We start from the raw sequence: 21,408 nt of genomic DNA, 5'->3' as shown, positions 1-21,408 counted from the left end.
GAATTTTTAGTTTCCACACCACCATTGAGGTTAGTATTTAGTGTGCGGTTGCCCAATAGCTTTATATCACTCGTAAACACCTAAATATATTAAAAATAAGCACAATCCGTATGAAATATGTACATAAATAAGCAAAAAATTTAAAAATTTATATGTAAATGAAATTATTTAAAACTGAAATACAAAAGTAATTTAATAATAATAAAGTAATGAACACGAAAAACATAAGTAATAATTAAAAACATGACTTATTGCGATTTTTTAATATAACACAGAAATTGGGTAACAAAAAAAATTCTCAAACAACGAACAGAATAAGTTAAAGCAGATTACCTTTATTTTTGTAAAATATCTCAAACACACATTCAGTTCCCTTACCTACGCTTTTCAACCATAGAATATTTACGTATATACAAATTTACATAAACCAACACACAGTTTTCAATAAAATTACATTATGTACGTAAGACTAATTAAAAGTAGAAGTCGAAAAGGATATAACGAGCTTTGGATTCTACAAACTCACGTAAATTCAAATTATTACATTTCAATTTAATTAATTTTAAGACAAATAATTATAAACATTTCAAGATGTCATTTCTCCATTAAGCAAAAACGAACTGTTTTCGTCAGTTATTTTCGGCGCGTTTCTTCTGGCAGTCTGCCATTTCGCCTATCAGCTGTTCAAAATCCCATAATGTGTGAGTGCTGCCAAGTTTTTAAACGTCCTCATGGGCGCGCTCTCTCTCAAAATGAAGAAGTTTCACATCTAGTTATCTATGCTACTATTTCCTCAACTTCTTATATGGAAGCTTTGTTGGCGGATAGTTAGTTCTTTACTTAACTTAAGAAGCTGTAGGCTGTAGATATTTTTGATTCTGCCTTACGTGAACTGAAAGAGTCAGAGGATCGAACTTTTAATATTTTCCGCTCTAAATATATATTTAAAAATTATTTTGCAAACGAATTAGTTGGATGAGGTTTTGTAGGAGGCGAGCTGCTAAACACATTTTCTAAAAGATATAAATTCAAACTGTGAAGTTGTCGTTGCCAATTACTAAGTTAAGTTAAGTAATGTTCAGACTAACTGCGTTTTTAGTAAGAAATTTAATACGTGGTATTGACGTATCGAGTAAACACAGCGATTTTGTTTGCTTACTGTTGTCTTCTTACATCGCTATAAAGAATTTCCTGGATGAGGATTGAATTGTATTACTGGATTTCTTCTGTTTTTATCGTTTGAAAAATTTTGTCATGAAAGATATCGATGTAAATGTTAGGGCATTCTTCGGACTTGTGCTGTTATTTAATGTGAAATATGCTTGGCCCTTCTATTTACCTGGTCTGGCACCGGTGAATTATTGTATTAAAGCGGACGTTTCTGGTGCGTGCAAGGTATGTTATTAAGACAATTATTCAGAATTTTATCATATATACGCATTGACCTTACGATGTAATTGATACTGTGCATCGTCAGTTGGAACTTCAACGACTGGCAAAACAACCAGAAACATTTTTAGGTTTTATATGTATAAAGTTTGTTATTCTATCTATGAATATCTAAGGTTCACAAATGGGTAACTAAAATATATTTATGGGAAAGAATTACTCAAATATTGGGACTGATTTGAGGGTACAACTTAGAAAATTGCAGGTGGACGTGGCACTATTTTTTTGGCTGGAATTTCAGTAAACAATGGCTCACAGGTCATTTGTGTATGTAGCGCACACCACCAATTCTAAAGCTTCATAACGACAAAAATAAGAAACACAAACGCGATTTGATACCACTAAAAAGAAAAATTTATTGTAGAAATACATTGTGTAGAACATTCAAAATGTTAAAAATTAAGTACACAAAAAGTAGGGCTTAACTTAGGTCACAGCCAGGTTTATGCAGGCATATGTATACATATAATTATGAAACATTAAACTAAGACATGGTTTTTTACATATAAATAAAGAAAAATGCAAATGCGTTTCAGAAAATAGATTGGCTTTGAATTGAAGATTACAGAGAAAAGCGGCACCGTTGAAAAGCTGGGAGTTTCTCTCTCTAAGTTTACCAAATTTTAAATTTTTGGCTAAACTTTCCATGATAGTCACAAAGTAATTGGATGGCGGGCGGAAGGGGAAAGGATGTATCACCTTCCACCACCCCCACCGGAAAGAACACGGACACATCATTCTAATTAAGAAAATCCTAATCTTAGGTGAATATAGATCTTTAGGGAACCTCGAGAAAAAGTGTAAAAATACGATTTTCCACGGTGCACTAGACGGCTAGTTTACTACACTTACGAAATCCAGGACAAAACAGAACTACAACTTCTGGACCGGACAATATACAGACATATGTACATTAAAGGACAGTTATTGGAAGACTCTTATAACCTTCTTAAACTTCCAATCTCCGAATGCCGATATCGGAATCCAACTGGCAATAGGAGCATTACACGCATTGTTCATGTAAAGCAATGTAAAACGAATCGGCCAAGTGTTGCGTAGAGTATTAGTAGAGAGATTAACATCCGTAACAGAGATGCAATCGATATCTCTTTTAATTGTATTCAAATCGAGAGCAACCAGTCACCCAGGGGCACTTTTTGCTTTATACTCTTCTGTTTAAAATTTGGTCTCGAAAGATGACACGATTGCCGACCATACAAGTAGTTCGCGGTCAACCTCTTCAGTCCTGGAGTTCCCACGACGGTATGCATGTTGGTGAACGCTAATGGGGCTGTCCACCAAAGCCTTTGATTTAGGTTAAGGTTATGTTACTAAGGTTTTTTCACGTATTTTCCCTTTTATTCATCATTCGTATATCGATGTTGTGGGCAAAATGATTGAGTATGTTCGCCATATTACATACATATCGTGGGATTGAGGAATTCTTGTGGTAAAAAAGGTGTGTTCGAGTTGGATCCCACTTAATTGAAAAAACCGACCTGAAAGGCGACTGGACAAGGTTCTTCGATAATTGGCTTAAGCGAATACAAAAGTGTATTCATCATCATGGAGAATATTTTTAAAAACAATAAAGTAGCTTTCAACTGCCAAACTTAATTCTTCCATTGTTAGGTATTTACCCTGTTCATTCCATTGAAATATCGAAACATTCAAAATCTTCCAATTTTTTGTTTGTTTGATAATTCATTAATTTTAATAAAATTTTAAATCTGTGAAACAAAGTGCGGGGTACCAGTGTATTAATGAAGAGACGACGGATTCATCATTTTGGATTTTGTTATAAATCTTGCATAATAAAATTATGCTCTACAAAATAATTTTCTTATAGTCAAATATGAAAGGAACGGTTTAGTTTTTAGCTGCTCATTTTCGAAGTCAGCTAATCTTATGGTAGGTACTTTACATCCTATACTACGCAACAGTTTGCGTTTTCTCGACAAATGTTACTTTTTATACTCTTTACGATTATATAAAAATTATTCACTTTTTAAGCAATCAAACTTAAGCTTATTATTAATATAAACAATTTTTGTTCTCTTTACTTATAGTCGGAAATTGTACTTTATGTTAATCGGCTGAACACTGAAGAATCAGTAATTCCATATGAATATCATCATTTTGATTTTTGTACTGGTAACGAGATGAACTCTCCTGTCGAAAATTTAGGACAAGTCGTTTTTGGAGAACGCATTCGACCAGGACCTTATAACATCGAATTCTTAAAAAATGTCAAATGTGCTGTGGTAAGTTACCTTTAATATGTATTACGTCGACTATTAGTAGTATTTTTATTTATTACAATAGTTACATAAAATAAGTTTATGGCAATAACAATTATTTTTGGGTATCATACCAGATTTGCGATATTTCTATTTCAAACCTCCACAAGAAGGGTGTGATAAGCGGCAGTTATATATACATCAAAATAAATTTTCCATTTTCCTTTTAAACACGAATTTTCATAACTTTTTGCCAATTTTATTTAAACATATAATAAACTTAAAAACTAGTGGAAAACAATTTAATCCCAATTCTTTATTAAATATATAATATATATATAAATATAAAGCATGTGAAATGCCCGATTTGGATAGGGCAACTAATTAGAAACAGTAATGTATTATCAGATCTACATAAAGATTATGTTAGTATTTGGTTCCATAACCCTTTTGCTTCAACACTGCCTCACATCCATTGCGCATTGATGTAATGAGATTCTGACAGCGCGCCACAGGTATTGCTTGCCATGCCGTTTTTACTTCGGCAAAAAGGACATCCATGTTTGGGATATTTTTGGCACTCACGGCTTTTTTAACGTCACCCCAGAGATGCTCTATTGCAGTGGTCGCCAACCTTTTCAATGTGTTGAGCTACTTTCAAGATTTTGAAATAAACAGCGAGCTACTTGCACAAGCCAACATAAATTAAATAATACACAGTTATATTCGACATACAATACATGTATTTATTTTACTAATATACGTTCTATATATAATAAACTTATGACTTATAGTGCTTATACTTATGCATAACTACATCCATGTTCACACCTATCAATCGTAACAAAATTTTTTGCAGTCATAATGGCAAATCACAAGCGACTAAAAAAAACAACAAAACAGTAATAGTATAATACATTATTATATAAATAAAATATGGGCAGATAAAAAGAGCATATTTAATGAGAAGGTTGACATTCTGACTCATCGATAATTTTTTTAATATTATATATATAATATTTGCAGTATAATTTGATACAGTCATTCGAATACAGTTATCCAAATGTATATCTGTAAGCCGATTGCGGTATTTATTTTTAATAAATTTCATATTGGAAAAAGAAGATTCACACAAATAAGTTGAACTGAATAACGCTTTCACTTTCAACGCAACACGACATAAAACTGAATACTTATCTTTACTTACTAAAGTCCATATACATTTTGTATTTGAACCTAAAGATTTTAAAGTCAAGTCACTTTGAAAAGCAATCAGTTCCATTTCTGTCACAGCAATGTCTTCGCGAAAGTTGTTCATAACACAAGTTGCAAACTATTGTATATCAATGTCCATGAAGGGTGAAACAACAAATTGCGTCACTAAAGCAATTTTGCTGAAATCCTTGAAACGATTTTTGAAGTTTTCCTTCAAGTTAGAAACTATTTCCATATGATATTTACTGTCATAGGGCTCTAATATAATAGATTTTTGGATATCTTTTCGGAAAGAATAGGAAAATGCTTAGTATCGCGGTTTTTTAGGTTTTGTTCCCAAAATTCAAGTTTTATAATAAATGCATTTATATCAGAAATCATTTCCGCTAATTCTTTATCCCTGCCTTGAAGCTGCAAGTTAAGCTCATTTAATTTCTCGGTAATGTCCACAAGAAAACCAAAATCTCTGAGCCAAGTCGAATTTTCCAGTTCAGGAATCGGTTCATCGTGTTCTTTGAAAAATTGGAGTATAGCAGGCAGGACATCATTGAAACGTTTGTGCACTCGTCCTCTGCTTAACCATCGCACTTCAGAGTGAAGAATTAGCTCTGACAGTCAATTTCATCAGCCAAGGTTTTAAATAATCTTCTTTGTAACGCTTGAGCTCTAATCTTGTTCACAATTTTCACCACCAGTTTCATAACGTTGTTCAAGTTTAGAAAATTTCCACATAATGCTTGCTGATGTATAATACAGTGAAATTAGTATTATAAAGTAAGAAATTGTGGAAAACTTTCATCCTTGTGACATAGCGCCACGAGCCCCTTATCACAACCCACCATAGCTGGAGCACCGTCAGTTGTCAGGCCTACCATTTTTGATATTGGAATTTTCTCAGAAGAGATGAGATTTTTTAAATGAGAAAACAGATCTAGCCCAGTAGTATGTCCTTTGAGTGGAATAAACTTCAAAAGATCTTCTTTAATTGTAAAATCACTAAAAGCCATCCTGACAAATATGGCCATCTGTGAGGTGTCAACTACATCTGTTGATTCATCCAGTTGCAGTGAAAAATAAATACAGTTATCTAAGTCACTTCTTAACTGTAAAAAAATATCATTGCTCATTACTTCTACTCGCCTCATCACTGTATTAGCATTAAGTTGCATAGATTTTATAGCAGACACTATTTCGTCTCTATTTCTAAAGTTGGCGAATAAAGAATCTGCAGCTTCCAAAAATGCTTGTTTTATGATTTCCCCGTCTTCATAAGGTTTTTTCTTTTGTGCAATTATCTGGGAAACACGATAAGATGCTTCAGTTGCAGCCTTATTTTTGTCGATTGTTTTCAAAAATATTGACTGTTGTCCACTTAACTGGATTTTTAAATGTTTCAGTTTTTCTTTTCTGGTTGCAGAATTTAACGGTGCTTCACTACCCGTGAAACGTAGCGAGGATTGAATTCTTGGTTGATTGGCCGTCGAACATACCTTCTACCATCTGGGCCTATGCGATTTATCTTGGTTTCATCGCTCCAAACGATATATTTCCATTGATTTGGAGTCCATGACCAATGGGATCTCGCAAAGACTACTCACCGTCTACTTTGTATCTTGGTTAGAAGGGGCTTCTTGCGTGCTGCTCTGCCATGCAGTCCAGATTCGGCCAGACGCCGAGCAATTGTCCTCTTGGATATTTCGAAATTATATTGATCCTGAATTTCCCGTTGGATGTCAGTGAAAGTCTTTTTTGGGTCTCTTTTGGAGATGATTGCTATCTTGCGGTCAATTTCTGCTGAAGTTTTCCGGGCCTTTTCTTACGTGGAACATTGTCAACAGTCTTAACAAGTTGGATATGCTTTAAGGCGTTAAAAACCATTTTTTTTGGGCATTTGACTTGTTTAGAGATTTCACTGTACGACTTTCCAGCTTTACGAAGGTCAAAAATGGAGCTGCGCAGGGCAGGTGTACAGCTGCTGCTTTTTCCCATTACACATCTTGAAGACGAATATTTTAGTTGCTTTTATACAACCAATTTAAAATATATACACACCAAAAAGTCGATTATATTACTATTAAAATAACACAACTTGCCGAATATGCTTCCATTGAACAATTGTTTCTAATTAGTCGTCTCAGTTTATTTACCTTGAACTAAGTAACCCATGCACTGCGTTGGATAATATTAACGGTACTTTAATTTCACAACTACAAAACTAGGCGCATTGGGTAGTAAATAGAGTAACAAAAGCAATGCAAATGATTTTAAGAGAAAAAATAACGGTAAATTTAAACAGTTTAATATTATGCTCATTTAGCGTTTATCAAAAGGGAGCGTTTCTAATTAGCTGACAACAGCTGTACTTATATATGTACAGTAAATTCCCCTATAATTAGGTGGATTGGCTCCGCGTTGTAGGAGTATTCTCGTATAACTCGCCCATTTGACCCCATATAACGCGTTATACAAATGATTAACATTTAATTTTGAACGTCAAAAAAGGCTTAGAGGAAAAACTATGTTGTGAATGAAATTTGTGCGTTTTAGTATAGAAATATGGGCGAAATACCGCGTTATACGAGGGACATAAAATAGCGGAATATAAGTACCGCGATATATGGATGGTTACTGTATGTATATACATATACGAGTATATAATGTCGATATTATATTTTAATACTCGTACTTATAAAGGTTTATCGCAACTAGATTTTTCCCATATGATGTCGGCATCTACTAGCTCGCCAAACATTGACCTTCTTCAAGTATTCTTTGTCCGGCCGCGACCTCTGTTGCCTTGCGAGTTCCAGTCCAGTGCCATTCTCATGATGATACCTGGTGGTTTCTAGGCGAGTGCCCTATCCAACGCCACTTTCTGCGTTGGCTTTGCCATAAGATGGGTTCCTCTTTCGTTAATATTCACAGGGTGTCGTTGGTGATAGTGTTCGGCCAGAATATTCTACTGATGATGCGGAATAATTTATTGACAAAAGATTGTAGCCTCTGTGTGATGGTGTTAGAGACCAGCCATGTTTCGCTTCCGTACAACAATACTGACTTCCCACCTGAGCTGAATATTCACAGTTTAGAGCGCCGGGAGATTCGCGAACTCACCCATCCTGTATGCATTCACCCGAACATCGTTGACATCTTTATCTTCTCCGCCGTTTGCCGTGATAGTGCAGCTGAGGTAGCAGAAGCTTTCATCAAATTCCACCGGTCACCCATGTTGCTTTTCCATCTCCTCCACAAATATCCACCAGTCCACCGAGGTTGCCAATTGCCGCAGTCATGCGAATCGCCTTTCTTGGCACCTTCACGATGATGTCTTATTCTGTACGGAGACAGCTTTCCATTGTCCCAGGCGGCGGTGATGTGGGCATGAATAATTTCCGCTGAAATTTGCGGATCGGCGATCAATAGTTCTGGCTGTATGCCATCTTCGCCCGCTGCTTCACCTTGAGCTTCGGCTTTCTAATTGCATCCTTGATCTTCGCTAGACTGGGCAGGTTGCTATTTTACTGCTGGTTCTTGTGTTGCCCACTTCAAAGCTGAATTCACTGCTAAAGCAATGTTGCTAATTGTTTCAAAGTGTTTTTTCCATCTAAGGATCTGCTCATAAACTGTGCGGTTCAGCATTCTCATATTGTTTGCTCCGGCTGACGCTTCGGCATCACTAGCAAGATCATCAATGAACTTTCTTTCCATTTTTGAATCTGACCCGCTGAGAAATTTTGAGAATAGCCAACATAAAACTTGAACGTTGTAGTTTAGCGAGAAAGGTAAGCCGATATCCTATGGGCTGCTTTTCCCTTTCTGTTCTATATTTATTGCTGAGGCCACCGCAATTTTCCACTCTGTTCTACATGCTTCTAAAAACTCTGGAAAGTATGTAATATGTACCGACAGCTTATCATGTTTTCAAGCCATAAAAAATTGCTATAACCAAACTACTGTCATCAATTCAATTAGAGAACATCTTATTTTATATCAAAAGAAAATTAAGCTAATGTGGGTTCCTAGCCATACTGGTATAACAGGAAATATTTACGCAGACGAATTAGCTAAAGATGCATCTAACGCGCCCACATTAACACTCAACTTCTTTACAAAATCTGATATATATCGTCTCATCAACGAAAAGAGGCACTCGAAACTCTTCATCGATTGGATTTCTTATAATCATCATTATACAATAGTCAACCCAGCAAGGATCAAACCAGTATATCCTGCAACAATTCCAGCTAACTTTCTCACTCCATACATACGTCTCCGGATAGGACACACAATAGCTACGCATGCTCACCTCCTTGGTGGCATAAGAACCAATAACTGTCCATTCTGCAACGACACAGCAACTGTCCTACACCTATTAGAATTTTGCCCAATGCTTCCATTCAACGGTCAGCTGATAGCCTCTGATGCTAGCGCTGCATGTTTTTAGGTTGTACATATGTAAATTTACATTGTATAAGCTTATATAAATAAATAAATAAAATAAATAAATATTTGGATATCGTTTTTCAAAGATCATGTGAAACAGTCTTTGGATTTGTATTTTGGTATACGTAAAATTACAATCGTATTTGTTTCACATCACTAGTGCCACAGTGAGCGCTGTTTTCCGAGAAAACTTAATAATAAATAAAGTTTTTGAAGAATTTGATGCTGTTCTAGAAATTTTCACTTTTTTTTTGTCAATCTATGACAACTAGGACTCGTTTGCTATGTTTTTGGGCAATAAAAACGAATAAATTTGTATTTGTTTTCTCTGTGCTTTTATTCGAAGGATATTTGCTTGGAATTAATTGAACTTGACGACTAATAATACAGTATGTTCCATCTATATTAGAAGCGTCTGTGCAGTACAATTTTGATATGGGCGCTACGAAAATTATAGGGCCATTCAAGGATGATGAAGGAAGTTTTGTAATTGTCAATGATGACCGATATCTGTCCATTATCATCGAATTTTTGTAGCCATTCATCGTGGAAAATCATTTGGAGGATAATTGGTTTCAGCGTGGCAGATAATGAATTTACTCAGTACAACGTTCCCTTGGTGGCTTATCCCCAAAAATTACGAATTCGAATGGTATATGATAGGCGCCTTTTGGCCGATATTCTCTTCCTATATGCGACGTGCGTCTTGATGTTGTTCCTTAACACGTTGAATGCCACGCCGATTTTACATGGTTTGCCCTGGCGTTAACATGAATTTGTCAGTATGCAAAACATATTATGTGCATATGAAATTTATACACATATTTCTCATATTTAAATAAAATATTTTTGTATGTTGTATACTACATTATATCTATTACCGGTGACCCCACGGCGCTACAAAAAAACTTAGTGCCGGTCACCGGTGATCCCCATGACATTCAACGTGTTAAAGAGAGGGACCTTAATTTTTATGCTGACTCCGAACGGCCGATAGTTGTTTTATGAGGAGCTTTTTCATGGCAGAAATACACTCGGGGAGGTTTGTTTGGTTTGCTGAGAGGCGACCGCTATTTTTCTATCATATAGTCACGCCCAACTTATTCGTTTACAGCGGCCGCCAATTAATTAGTGTATGATATATGTTATTTAAAAAGTGAGGTTATAAGTTGGCGCTATGTGTTTTTCGAGGAACCTACTGAGGCTCCATAGTGAATATGACACCATTTCTTGCAATCGCCTGCAAATCGAAGAATGCGCTTGAGATTTCAATGGGACTGTGGACTGCTGCAAGGTTCGGTGCAGTTACGTCTGAAAATAAAAAAATCTGAATATGTTTCACACATTTTAGTTGTTTGTTTCTTTCAAAAGGAAACGGAACAAGCTGCTAAATAATTTGTGAAGTTTTCTTTCATAGTATTAGAAAAATAGCAGACAATGTGTTTAGCCAATAATGAAAAGGTAATGAAATCAAGAATGTGTTGGAAGTTTGGATGAGGTCTCAAATTTTTCTTTTGGACTAAATTCCAAATTTGCAAAAATATCAAAATATAGATCCTACTTATTACAACTCTTGGTAGTACAACGGTCTCCTGACTGAGTGCTTGGACTTGTCCCACCCCCGACAAATCTAATCTATTACAACTCTTATTTTTATGAAATTAAAATATATCTTCTCTTTATTTTCAGGTTTGCTTTAAGAATTATACTGGTGGAGAAATGGAAAGCGACCGTCGGATTATGACACTAAAGAAAGGAATTAGTCTTAACTATCAACATCACTGGATTGTTGATAATATGCCTGTTACTTGGTGTTACCCATTGGATAATGACAAACAATATTGTAGTACAGGATTTCCTATGGGCTGCTTTGTTCAGCCAGATAGTGATGAGGCCTGCCTTGTTAACCCTAATTATAATCGTCAGGGTTTTTATTATATCTTTAATCATGTTGACTTGCAAATTACATATCATAGCGGCCACCCAGATGATAGTGTCGGTCTTCACGGAAATGGTGGTCGAATAATATCTGTAAAGGTAAAACCACGTTCAATTAACCACCTTGATAACTCAAAAATAGATTGCGTTAATACTGACCCACTCGCTATACGAAGTAACTCACTAAATCGAGGTGAGCACCTCTCAATCGCTTATACATATAGCGTTGAGTTTATTATGGATAACTCTGTGAAATGGTCATCGCGTTGGGACTACATTTTGGAATCAATGCCACACACAAATATTCAATGGTTTTCTATCCTTAACTCTTTAATAATAGTACTCTTTCTTTCGGGAATGGTAGCAATGATAATGCTACGGACACTACATAAGGATATTGCACGCTACAACCAAATGGACAGTGGTGAAGATGCGCAAGAAGAATTTGGTTGGAAATTAGTACATGGAGACGTATTTAGGCCACCGCGGAAGGGAATGCTATTATCAATTTTTCTCGGATCTGGAGTACAAGTTACTTTCATGACACTAATTACATTGGCATTTGCTTGTTTGGGTTTCCTTTCACCCGCCAACCGAGGAGCGCTTATGACTTGTGCAATGGTTTTGTTTGTTTCTCTTGGCACTCCGGCGGGATACGTATCGGCACGAATTTATAAGAGTTTCGGAGGAGTTAAGTGGAAAAGCAATGTTATTCTTACATCTGTAGTATGTCCTGGGTAAGAAGACTAAATCAATGATTTTCAGTTTTATAACTTTTTTTCTTTAGGATTGTATTTGGCCTTTTTTTCGTGATGAATTTGGTTCTTTGGCATGAGAGCAGCTCGGGCGCAGTTCCATTTAGCACACTTATAGCCCTTCTTGGCCTGTGGTTTGGAGTATCTGTGCCATTAACTTTTGTTGGAGCATACTTAGGATTTCGAAAACGGGTAATGACATACAACATATTAATTATTATAGTAGGTTGTTCAATAAGTTTTGGGGTTCGATAAAAGGGGCCTAATTTTTTTGTTGTTGTATTGGTGTACTCTTTATATGAACGTATGTTAAGTTTCATTTCAATCTGTCGACGTTTCACAGTATTTGCTACAATAGAAAAAATCAAGTATTGAGCATTGATTGAATTTTTATAGTTGGAAGGTTTAAAAGCAAAGAAAATTTGTGAACTAATGTTTAAAGTGCATAAGGACTGGAAAAAAACACATTCGAATGCGACTTTTTCAGCAACATTTAGAGCGTTTCCGAAAGGATAAAGTTTATTTTGTGCATTGATTTATCACTATCGATGATACCGTCCCCTTAGTATAACAATAGCCTATGTGCTCATAGGCTATTATTTTTTTATTGAATTTTTGGATTCTCCGTCGTCGATTTTATATGTGGTCAAAATTTTGTCAAATTCTAGTTCCACAAAGTGGGTCAAAACGTCAGTCAAAAAATAATAAATATTTACAGACATAACGAGATTTGAGTGAGAGCTACTTTCGACAAAAAGTTTGAAATTCATTTTCTCAAAACATCAAAAAATTTATAGGCTATTTTAATACTAAGGGGACGATACGTGGGTCTATCACCAAGATCCTAAATCGAACAAGAGGCTATAGAGTGGTGTGAATCTGGTTCCGAAATCGGCTCTGAAACGAGTTCGTGTCAAGAAATCGGCCAAGAAGGTGTTTGCGTCAGTAGCTAAAGGAATTTTTTATTGTGGATTACTTGCAAACTAGTAAAACAATAAATTCTGAATATTCTGTTAACCTGTTAGATCAGCTGAAGGGAAAAATCGCGAAAAAATTGAAATCCATGAACTAAAGTACGAATTGTTAGAGTAACCACCGTATTAATCTGTTTTGGCCCCTAGCCACATCCAGACCTAAAAAAAAGTCATGCGTGGAAAGCGTTTTCCATCAAATGATGAGGTTATAACAGCTGTAGAAGCGCATTTTACAGCGCTTCCAGATTCTCACTTCAGGGATGGAAGTCATAAATTGGAATCTCGTTGGTATAAGTGTATTGATGTTCAAAGAGACTACACTGAATAATAAAGTGTATTTTTTTAGATATTGTGAATTTGGTATTATTGTTAAATTACGGTATATTGGGGAGTATGTTTTTAAAGAGAAATGCTTTTGTTGGCCGGCAATGTAAATCTTTATTTTATTGCTAGCGATAGCATTTAGTACGGTTAAAACTTCTCTGTGAACTGCTGGATGGAGTTCAAAATCAAATGTAGGAGTTCCGGAACAATACATCTGTTTGTAACTTAATTGTTTTGCAAAATATTATTCTTTGAAGTGAATACTGTATTCGCTTGAACCAATTTTCAAAGCAGTTGTGCCACTCAGAATTTTTTCAATAGTTTGAAAAACGTTGATATTCGGGAACAAAAATGCGGCTTTCACGCTATTCAACTTGCAAGGATCGACGGCCACGTTGAAATTCGTTGTACCAGTGTTTCGGAGTAGCTGAATGGGGTGCTTCAACGCCAAAAGTCGAAGCAAGGTGATCAATGCACTTCTCTCCATAATTCACGTCGAAAATTGTAATAAATCATTCCGCGAGTTAATTTCATCTTTTGAGCGAGATGAATTTTTTAACTCACTGGAAAAATAACGAAAAGAGCTCGTGAGTGAAAACGTTATAAGTTTATACTAAGAAATATCAAACTTCTCGATACAAGTATTGAATTATAGCTCATCACAAGTAACGTTGGAAACACGAACCTGGTAAATGAAACTTATGCATGACAGATATCAAAACTCTGGTGCACCGTTCGGTCCCTGTTCGGTCGCCCACAGAATGGAAACCATAACTTAAATGCTGAATTAGTTGTTTAACCCGGAATAATATTCATATGGCTGCCCAACCAGTTAAACACCGGTGCTCCACTTATTTCAAATGTGGTGAAATTGGAGTACTCATCTCTTAATTTATCTCTGATAAGTTAAAAAACGAATAGTCCTACTATTGAGTTTTGGCAAACCCGCCAATCATATGACTGCATATATGCTTTCATCAGTAAATAAACCTTTGAGGCTTTGCAGAGAAGTGAAACATTTGAGTCCAGCAACACATTAACATGACTCCTAAAATGCAGCTCAGCACAGATAAATCCTGACCTCAACCACAATTGCCGTTATGAGAGAACTGCTCTAGAAGCTCTGAATTTTTCGAAGCATTTTAAAGCCGAATGATGACTAAATTACAGTTGTGTTAACTACTGATGACCGTTAAGGAAAGGGTGCTGAGTTGATTTCACTTCATCGTCCGTATATCGGGCTCAAAAAGAGCTCAGAGAGCAGAGTTTTACATACATACCTCGCAGACAATGTCCTGTAAGGCCACTCATAAAATTAGAGAGCTAAAGCTTTGTTAGCGCTAGAAGCACTTATCCAGCCATAGCCGAGTTGACGCGAAGCCCACCTATCCAATAGCAGATCTCAGGTAGTCAAGGGGATCCCGATCCTCTCATTTTGTGGGGAAACCGCCTAATATCCCGACCACATCCCAGAAGATAGCAGAAAATCGTAATTAATACAAAGAGTAGGGGGCGTAAAGCAGTTCCCAGAGGCACATCAGAAGAGGCAGTGAATATTTCAGAGGGTATATCATCAATTGAAGCCATGCAACGCCTTCTGAATGAATACGATTTTACGCTACGATTGTATGATAGTAAGGTAGAATGTAATCCAAACGAAGATAATTTATATATAATAACAAAATGTTGTGCGGCCGCCGTAGCCGAAAGGGTCCGTGCGTGTCTACAATTCGGAATTCACACAGAGAACGTAGGTTCGAATCTCGGTGAACCACCAAAATTAAGAAAAAGAGTTTTTTAATAGCGGTCGCCCCTTGGCAGGCAATGGCAAACCTCCGAGTGTATTTCTGCCATGAAAAAGCTCCTCATAAAAATATCTGCCGTTCGGAGTCGGCTTGAAACTGTAGGTCCCTCCATTTGTGGAACAACATCAAAACGCAAACCACAAATAGGAGAAGGAGCTCGGCCAAACACCCAAAAAGGATGTACGCGCCAATTATATATATACACTTTGGAAAAATCCGTGTAATATGCAATATTCAATAAAAACGGCGAAATTGGACATTGTGTCAATTGTCACCATCCAGTGGCAAACCGATGCTGCAATTAGGCTTTTAGTGGTGGAGGTACACTTGTTAATTTTCAATTATCGTTGAAAATTCCATAAATAACACTGTGGTACAAAAAAAAAAGTTGCAAAAAAACTTTGGATCGGACATGGTGAGGGTTGTAGCTTATGAAAAACTGAAAAGAATGGTATAGGAGAAATTTCCAATACACCCCCAAAATCTCATTTTATGGCCATAAAACCGTTTTTCAGTAGGTTGATGTGAAGAATAACTCCTAACTTCGCCAATTTCCATCCGATTTCGAATTTGCTTTTTTAGTTCGAAAGAACAAAAACAAGCCTTTTTGGCAGTGTGTTAACATTTTTTCTGAAATGACAACTGACGAGACTGTAGACGGAAGTATTTGGAATTTTTTTATTTTTTCTCTATTTTTTCGACTTTGACATAATTTTTACGATATTATCCGATATTGAGGATTTTTTTTAGTACCCTACTGTGTTAGTAAATTTAATTTTGCGTCGAATGAGCTATATTTGACTGTAATTGAATTAAAATTAATAGAGTTGTGTGGGTTTTAAGATTTTTTCTTTTTTTTTTACTACGAGATTTGGTATGCGTTTCGAAGCATGAAAATAATAACAAGTGTCATTATAAACGCATAATATTTATTGGAGTATTGTGCAGTGCAGCACCGTACGGTATGGTGCGGTGCAGTACACAACGGCACTGGTTCCAAACTTAAAAATGCATTGGAAACGGCCATTTGGAGTTTAGTATGGTACGGTACATTTGTCATTTCTTCATCAGTTTTGAATACTTCTCTGTAAGAAATTCGATCATCATCATTCATCTGAAGTCGTCATCAACTAAATTCCATTGCTTAAATCGAGAAGCGAGCGTTTCAGATTGTCTTCCCGATAGAAGTATGTAAATCACGAGAAAGATCCTGAAAATCTGAATTTGATACAATGTCTCGTTCTGAAAACTTAGATCCAGACGGAAAGTACTCTTCATCATCAGGTTTATTGTTATCAGTTTGATCATCATCAGCAATGAGTTGAACTTCCTTCAGTTCATGACCTGCAGTTGAGTCAATCATATCGTCCAAGACTACGGGGTTCTTAAGAGTTGCAACATCAGCATATTTTATGTGCTTTCGAGTTTTATAATGATGACCGTTTACGTCCGTTTTACAAAAATAACAATCATCTGGTTTATGATAAGGCTGATGATGCCATATCATCGGAGAATATTGAGAAATTTGACTTTTCTGGCAACGTTTTGATTTATATCTTATGAATTTCAATGAAACAAACAATAAAACTTTGACGTTTTAATAAGGTTAACTTATAATAACAAACTTCTTTTGTTAATCAATGTACAGTGTGAACTTTGGTACACTTGGGAGCTTTTTCATATTTCTATTGAAAAAAAAAAGTGCTATAATATGTCAGATATTTTCGTAAGTTCTAACCAGTTCTGTTGTATGCAGTACAGTGTACTCTTATGTATACATATACACTCCAATAAATATTACGTATCTATAATAACGCATCAAAACACGTCCTTATTCCCATTTAGCGTAAGCTATACCAACATTCCAAAGTAGTAAAAAAAAAAAACAAAAAATCTTAAAACTCGCACAACTCTATTAATTTTAATTCAGTTACAGTCAAATATAGCTCATTTGACGCAAAATTAAATTTACTAACACAGTAGGGTACTAAAAAAAATCCTCAATATCGGATAATATCGTAAAAATTATGCCAAAGTTCAAAAAATAGAGAAAAAATAAAAAAATTCCAAATACTTCCGTCTACAGTCTCGTCAGTTGTCATTTCAGAAAAAATGTTAACACACTGTCAAAAAGGCTTGTTTTTGTTCTTTCGAACTAAAAAAGCAAATTCGAAATCGGATGGAAATTGGCGAGGTTAGGAGTTATTCTTCACATCAACCTACTGAAAAACGGTTTTATGGCCATAAAATGAGATTTTGGGGGTGTATTGGAAATTTCTCCTATACCATTCTTTTCAGTTTTTCATAAGCTACAACCCTCACCATGTCCGATCCAAAGTTTTTTCGCAACTTTTTTTTTTGTACCACAGTGTAATTATCTAGTATTTAAAATTATTTTTAGAGAATAAATAACCGCCCAACATTTCTTTATAAAAATTACGGAAAGCCCATCGATATCAGTGAGCTTAAATTGAGAAACATTTTTTATTTCGCCGATAAGAGTTACAACAGACACATCTTTTATTTTTTTTTTGTTGCTTGAAAACCGTTATATAAGAGAAATATTTGTTGTCACCGATACGAACTTTTCCCAACGTTTGTTTTTTCTGTTGATCATTCCATCTAATAAATGTTATGAAACAACTTTTTCGTTAAATTTCAGAATTCGGGCAACGTTTTCAATTGTAAATTCGGGATAACTGCTATTTATTTATTGGTCCCTGAATTACATATATTCTGTTACTTCAAGCAAGCTAAGGAGAAGCGCCCTGCAGCCCTGGACATCGGCAGATAAAGTGGTGAATCGATTCCACCTTATCTTTATACGAGTATACGAGTATGCCATACTGCAGTTTTACTCGTATTCGGCGTTGCGAACACATTCTCCTCTATGTCCTACCGTGGTATGGCTTGTAATTTCAATGCCATTTGTTTTGAATTTGAAAGTTAATCAAACGAAAGAAACCTTGTTTTCCAAATCTATCGGTGCTTCTTATAAGTTTGTACAACGATTAGAGGGGGAACTATTCACAAACTTGTATACAATGGTAATGATATAATTTCTTACTGTATCCTCCTATTAGTAATTCTTCTGAAGCGTAAGAGTCCAGAAGTAAAGATGCAAGAAATTACAGCGAATTGGGTAGAAAAATATTACTAGTTGGTTCTACTGCGGATTTATTACATATGTCTTATTTTATCTGCCCCCGTGCGTAGGTGCATGAGAATAGTGATGTTCTAATGTCGAACCCTGGTGTTAATTTCGCGGTTTGTTGCGCATTTGATTATAAAAATATATATAATATTTGCTTGCCCTAACCGCTATTAATTCGTAAAGTTAGTGATTCACAACCCGTTGCAAAATAATAAACACCCCTCAATTTTTTTTACAATATAAAAATATAGTTCATACTAAAACAAAAATCATTTAACATTTAATTCTCCAAATTTATTGTACATTCAAAATTCTATGAAACGTTTCAACCAGAATTTTTAGAATTTTTCTGAGTATGCCCAATATAGCCCAATCTTTTCTTTTTTGTTTTTCTTTACAAACTACATCCCTTTTCTTTCATACAAAATATGTGATGGATTTTTTTTTTATGGAAGTACGAGCTTTTTCACAATAGATCAGCTCTGGTCGCAGTGCGTAATGGCCTTCTAAGTACGAGCTTAGCACCTCAAAAAAAAAAAAATTGCAAAAATCAACTAAAATTCAGTAGACTATAAAACTGCTTACCCAGAAAAATTCAAAAATATAAATATATATATATATAATTGGCGCGTACACCCTTTTTGTGTGTTTGGCCGAGCTCCTCCTCCTTGATGTTGTTCCACAAATGGAGGGACCTACAGTTTTACGACGAGTCCGAACGATAGATATTTTTTTTATGAGGAGTTTTTTCCTGGCAGAAATACAGTCGGAAGTTTGCCATTGCCTGCAGAGGAGCAACCGCTATTAGAAAAATATTTTTCTTAATTTTTGGTGTTTCACCAAGATTCGAACCTACGTTCTCTCTGTGAATTCCGAATGGTAGTCATGCACCAACCCATTCGGCTACGGTGGCTAAAAAGTTGTTATATGAATATATAATATGATATTATATTTTTATAAAGAAGTAGGGGCGTGTTTTTAGTTTTGCAAACCGATATATATAGGAAGAGACCGTAGGGGTACGAATTAATAGTCTTTAGGGTAAGTATATATATATATATAATACATGTATATATGTATGTATATACAGGGTGGGGCAAAATTAACCATTATTACCGGACGATTAATTTTGCAAATGGCGTCGTACGCCAATCATATCTGACAGTTGTGAACTAGACGGCCGCAGTATACAAACAGCGTACCGAACCCCCCCTTCAAATTTTTGATGCGCGTCTTAATGTTGTTCAACAAATGGTGCATAAATAACCAAGCAGAGGAACATCTCTAAACAGTTTATTTAAAATATGAATATATGCATTTTTATTCCTAAATGAAATATAAATATTTAAGTAATGTAAAAACTTTAATTTTTTAGGCCTTGGAACATCCTGTGCGAACAAATCAAATTCCACGGCAGATTCCGGACCAATCGATTTACACACAACCAATTCCAGGAATAATCATGGGAGGCGTTTTACCTTTTGGCTGTATTTTTATTCAACTATTTTTTATTCTTAGTTCCCTTTGGTCTAATCAAATGTACTATATGTTTGGTTTTCTATTCCTCGTTTTTTTAATACTGATCATAACCTGTTCGGAGACCACAGTTTTGCTGTGTTATTTTCATCTATGTGCAGAAGACTACCATTGGTGGTGGAGATCGTTTTTAACATCGGGATTCACGGCTGTGTATCTTTTCATTTACTGCTGTCATTACTTTTTTACTAAACTTTCCATTAAAGATGGAGCGTCTGTGTTCTTATACTTCGGGTATACTTGTATTATGGTGTTCCTGTTCTTTTTACTTACAGGAACGATAGGTTTCATGGCCTGCTTTTTCTTTATTCGTAAGATATATAGTGTGGTAAAAGTTGACTAAGAAATGATTTTTAATGAACGGTTAAACTATTGTATAATGTTGACTACAACGTCATATTGTTTTTTCATTTCTTAATATTTTAATTGAATGATATCTGTAGTTTTACTCTGAATTGTCTTAAGTTTGTGTGCTTACTTGCTTAATAAATAAAATATAAATATATTTGCCAACTTGTTTTTGATTATTTAATGTGTATAAAATTATCCAAAGTATCCTCTTCCCCCAATATATGGGCTGGAATGTAACCCCGGCGATAACTATAGCTGCATCGTCTAAGACTGCTCTGAATGCGGCCGGTATACGTGTTATCAGTCGTCTCGCCGATGTCAATTGGCCACCTCGGAGCTACGATTTCACGCCGTTACGCTTTTTTTGTGGTGTGTCGTGAAGGACCGATGTTATGTGAACAGTCTATTAGCGGTCCTTAGGCCCTTAGGGCGAATATTGAGCAAGCCATTGAACAAGTCTTGGAAAACTGTATTAACAGTTGTGTTAACAATGGGTAGGCGAAGTCAGCCGGGCCAGTCACTTAAAAAACATCGTGTTCCATACATAATGGGAATATTTGCTCTTTCGAATAAACCCTAGCTAAATTTATCCAAAACGATTTGTCCATAAACCAATTCGCAGCACACATTTCTAACTGGCCTAGGAATTCCTTTATCATCATTATCCCTTTGAACAGAATTGCAGAATTGCATATAACCACAAAATGCCAGTTGAAAACCGTCCCGTCACAATTGTTTTTAACCGACCGACAGAAGTGGATCAGCTGATCCCGTTAACCCGTTACCCGCTGTCCCGCTGCAATTCTGTTCCGGGACTATCTTCTTTAAATGCAAAAGTGTCGTTATGTTTTTAGTTATGTCAATGCGCTTGGACGGGTGATTAGTTTTACAACACATAAAGAGTATTATTTTGAATTGTGTCTCTATTATTACCATAATATTATGGTCCATTATTTGTGTTGCGTTTCTTTAATTCGAGATAATACATGCTACAGTTCCTAGAGAGAATTAATTGAGAACAAACTAAAGTGTTCCAAATACCATAAGGCCTCTTCGATTTGCCAAGCTTTAGGAAGTGACGAATAGATGAAACAACTGCTATAAACAGTTTTGCAGAGCCCAGAGATAGCGAGCAGAGAAGTGCCGAGTCGAAGGCGCTTATAGTTATTTGTTACCGACTAATATAATTTTAATGGTCTCCAGAATACCTTGACAGCTGCACCT

General features: G+C 35.7%; 1 protein-coding gene across 1 annotated transcript; it reads left to right on the top strand.

Annotated features, from left to right (window-relative positions):
* Positions 1-1,157: 1,157 nt before the first annotated feature.
* LOC129246800 (transmembrane 9 superfamily member 2) lies at positions 1,158-20,346 on the top strand. Its single transcript, XM_054885419.1, has 5 exons — positions 1,158-1,395; positions 3,519-3,713; positions 11,037-12,022; positions 12,073-12,232; positions 19,673-20,346. The coding sequence occupies exons 1-5, from the start codon at positions 1,255-1,257 to the stop codon at positions 20,174-20,176; spliced, it is 1,986 nt and encodes a 661-aa protein (XP_054741394.1). The 5' UTR covers positions 1,158-1,254; the 3' UTR covers positions 20,177-20,346.
* The last annotated feature ends 1,062 nt before the right edge of the window (positions 20,347-21,408 follow it).

This window comes from Anastrepha obliqua, chromosome 5, assembly GCF_027943255.1.
Source record: "Anastrepha obliqua isolate idAnaObli1 chromosome 5, idAnaObli1_1.0, whole genome shotgun sequence".
NCBI classification, from domain to species: Eukaryota; Metazoa; Arthropoda; class Insecta; order Diptera; family Tephritidae; genus Anastrepha; species Anastrepha obliqua.
The sequence above is the reverse complement of the archived record's forward strand: the minus strand, read 5'-3'. Positions and strand labels throughout refer to the sequence as shown.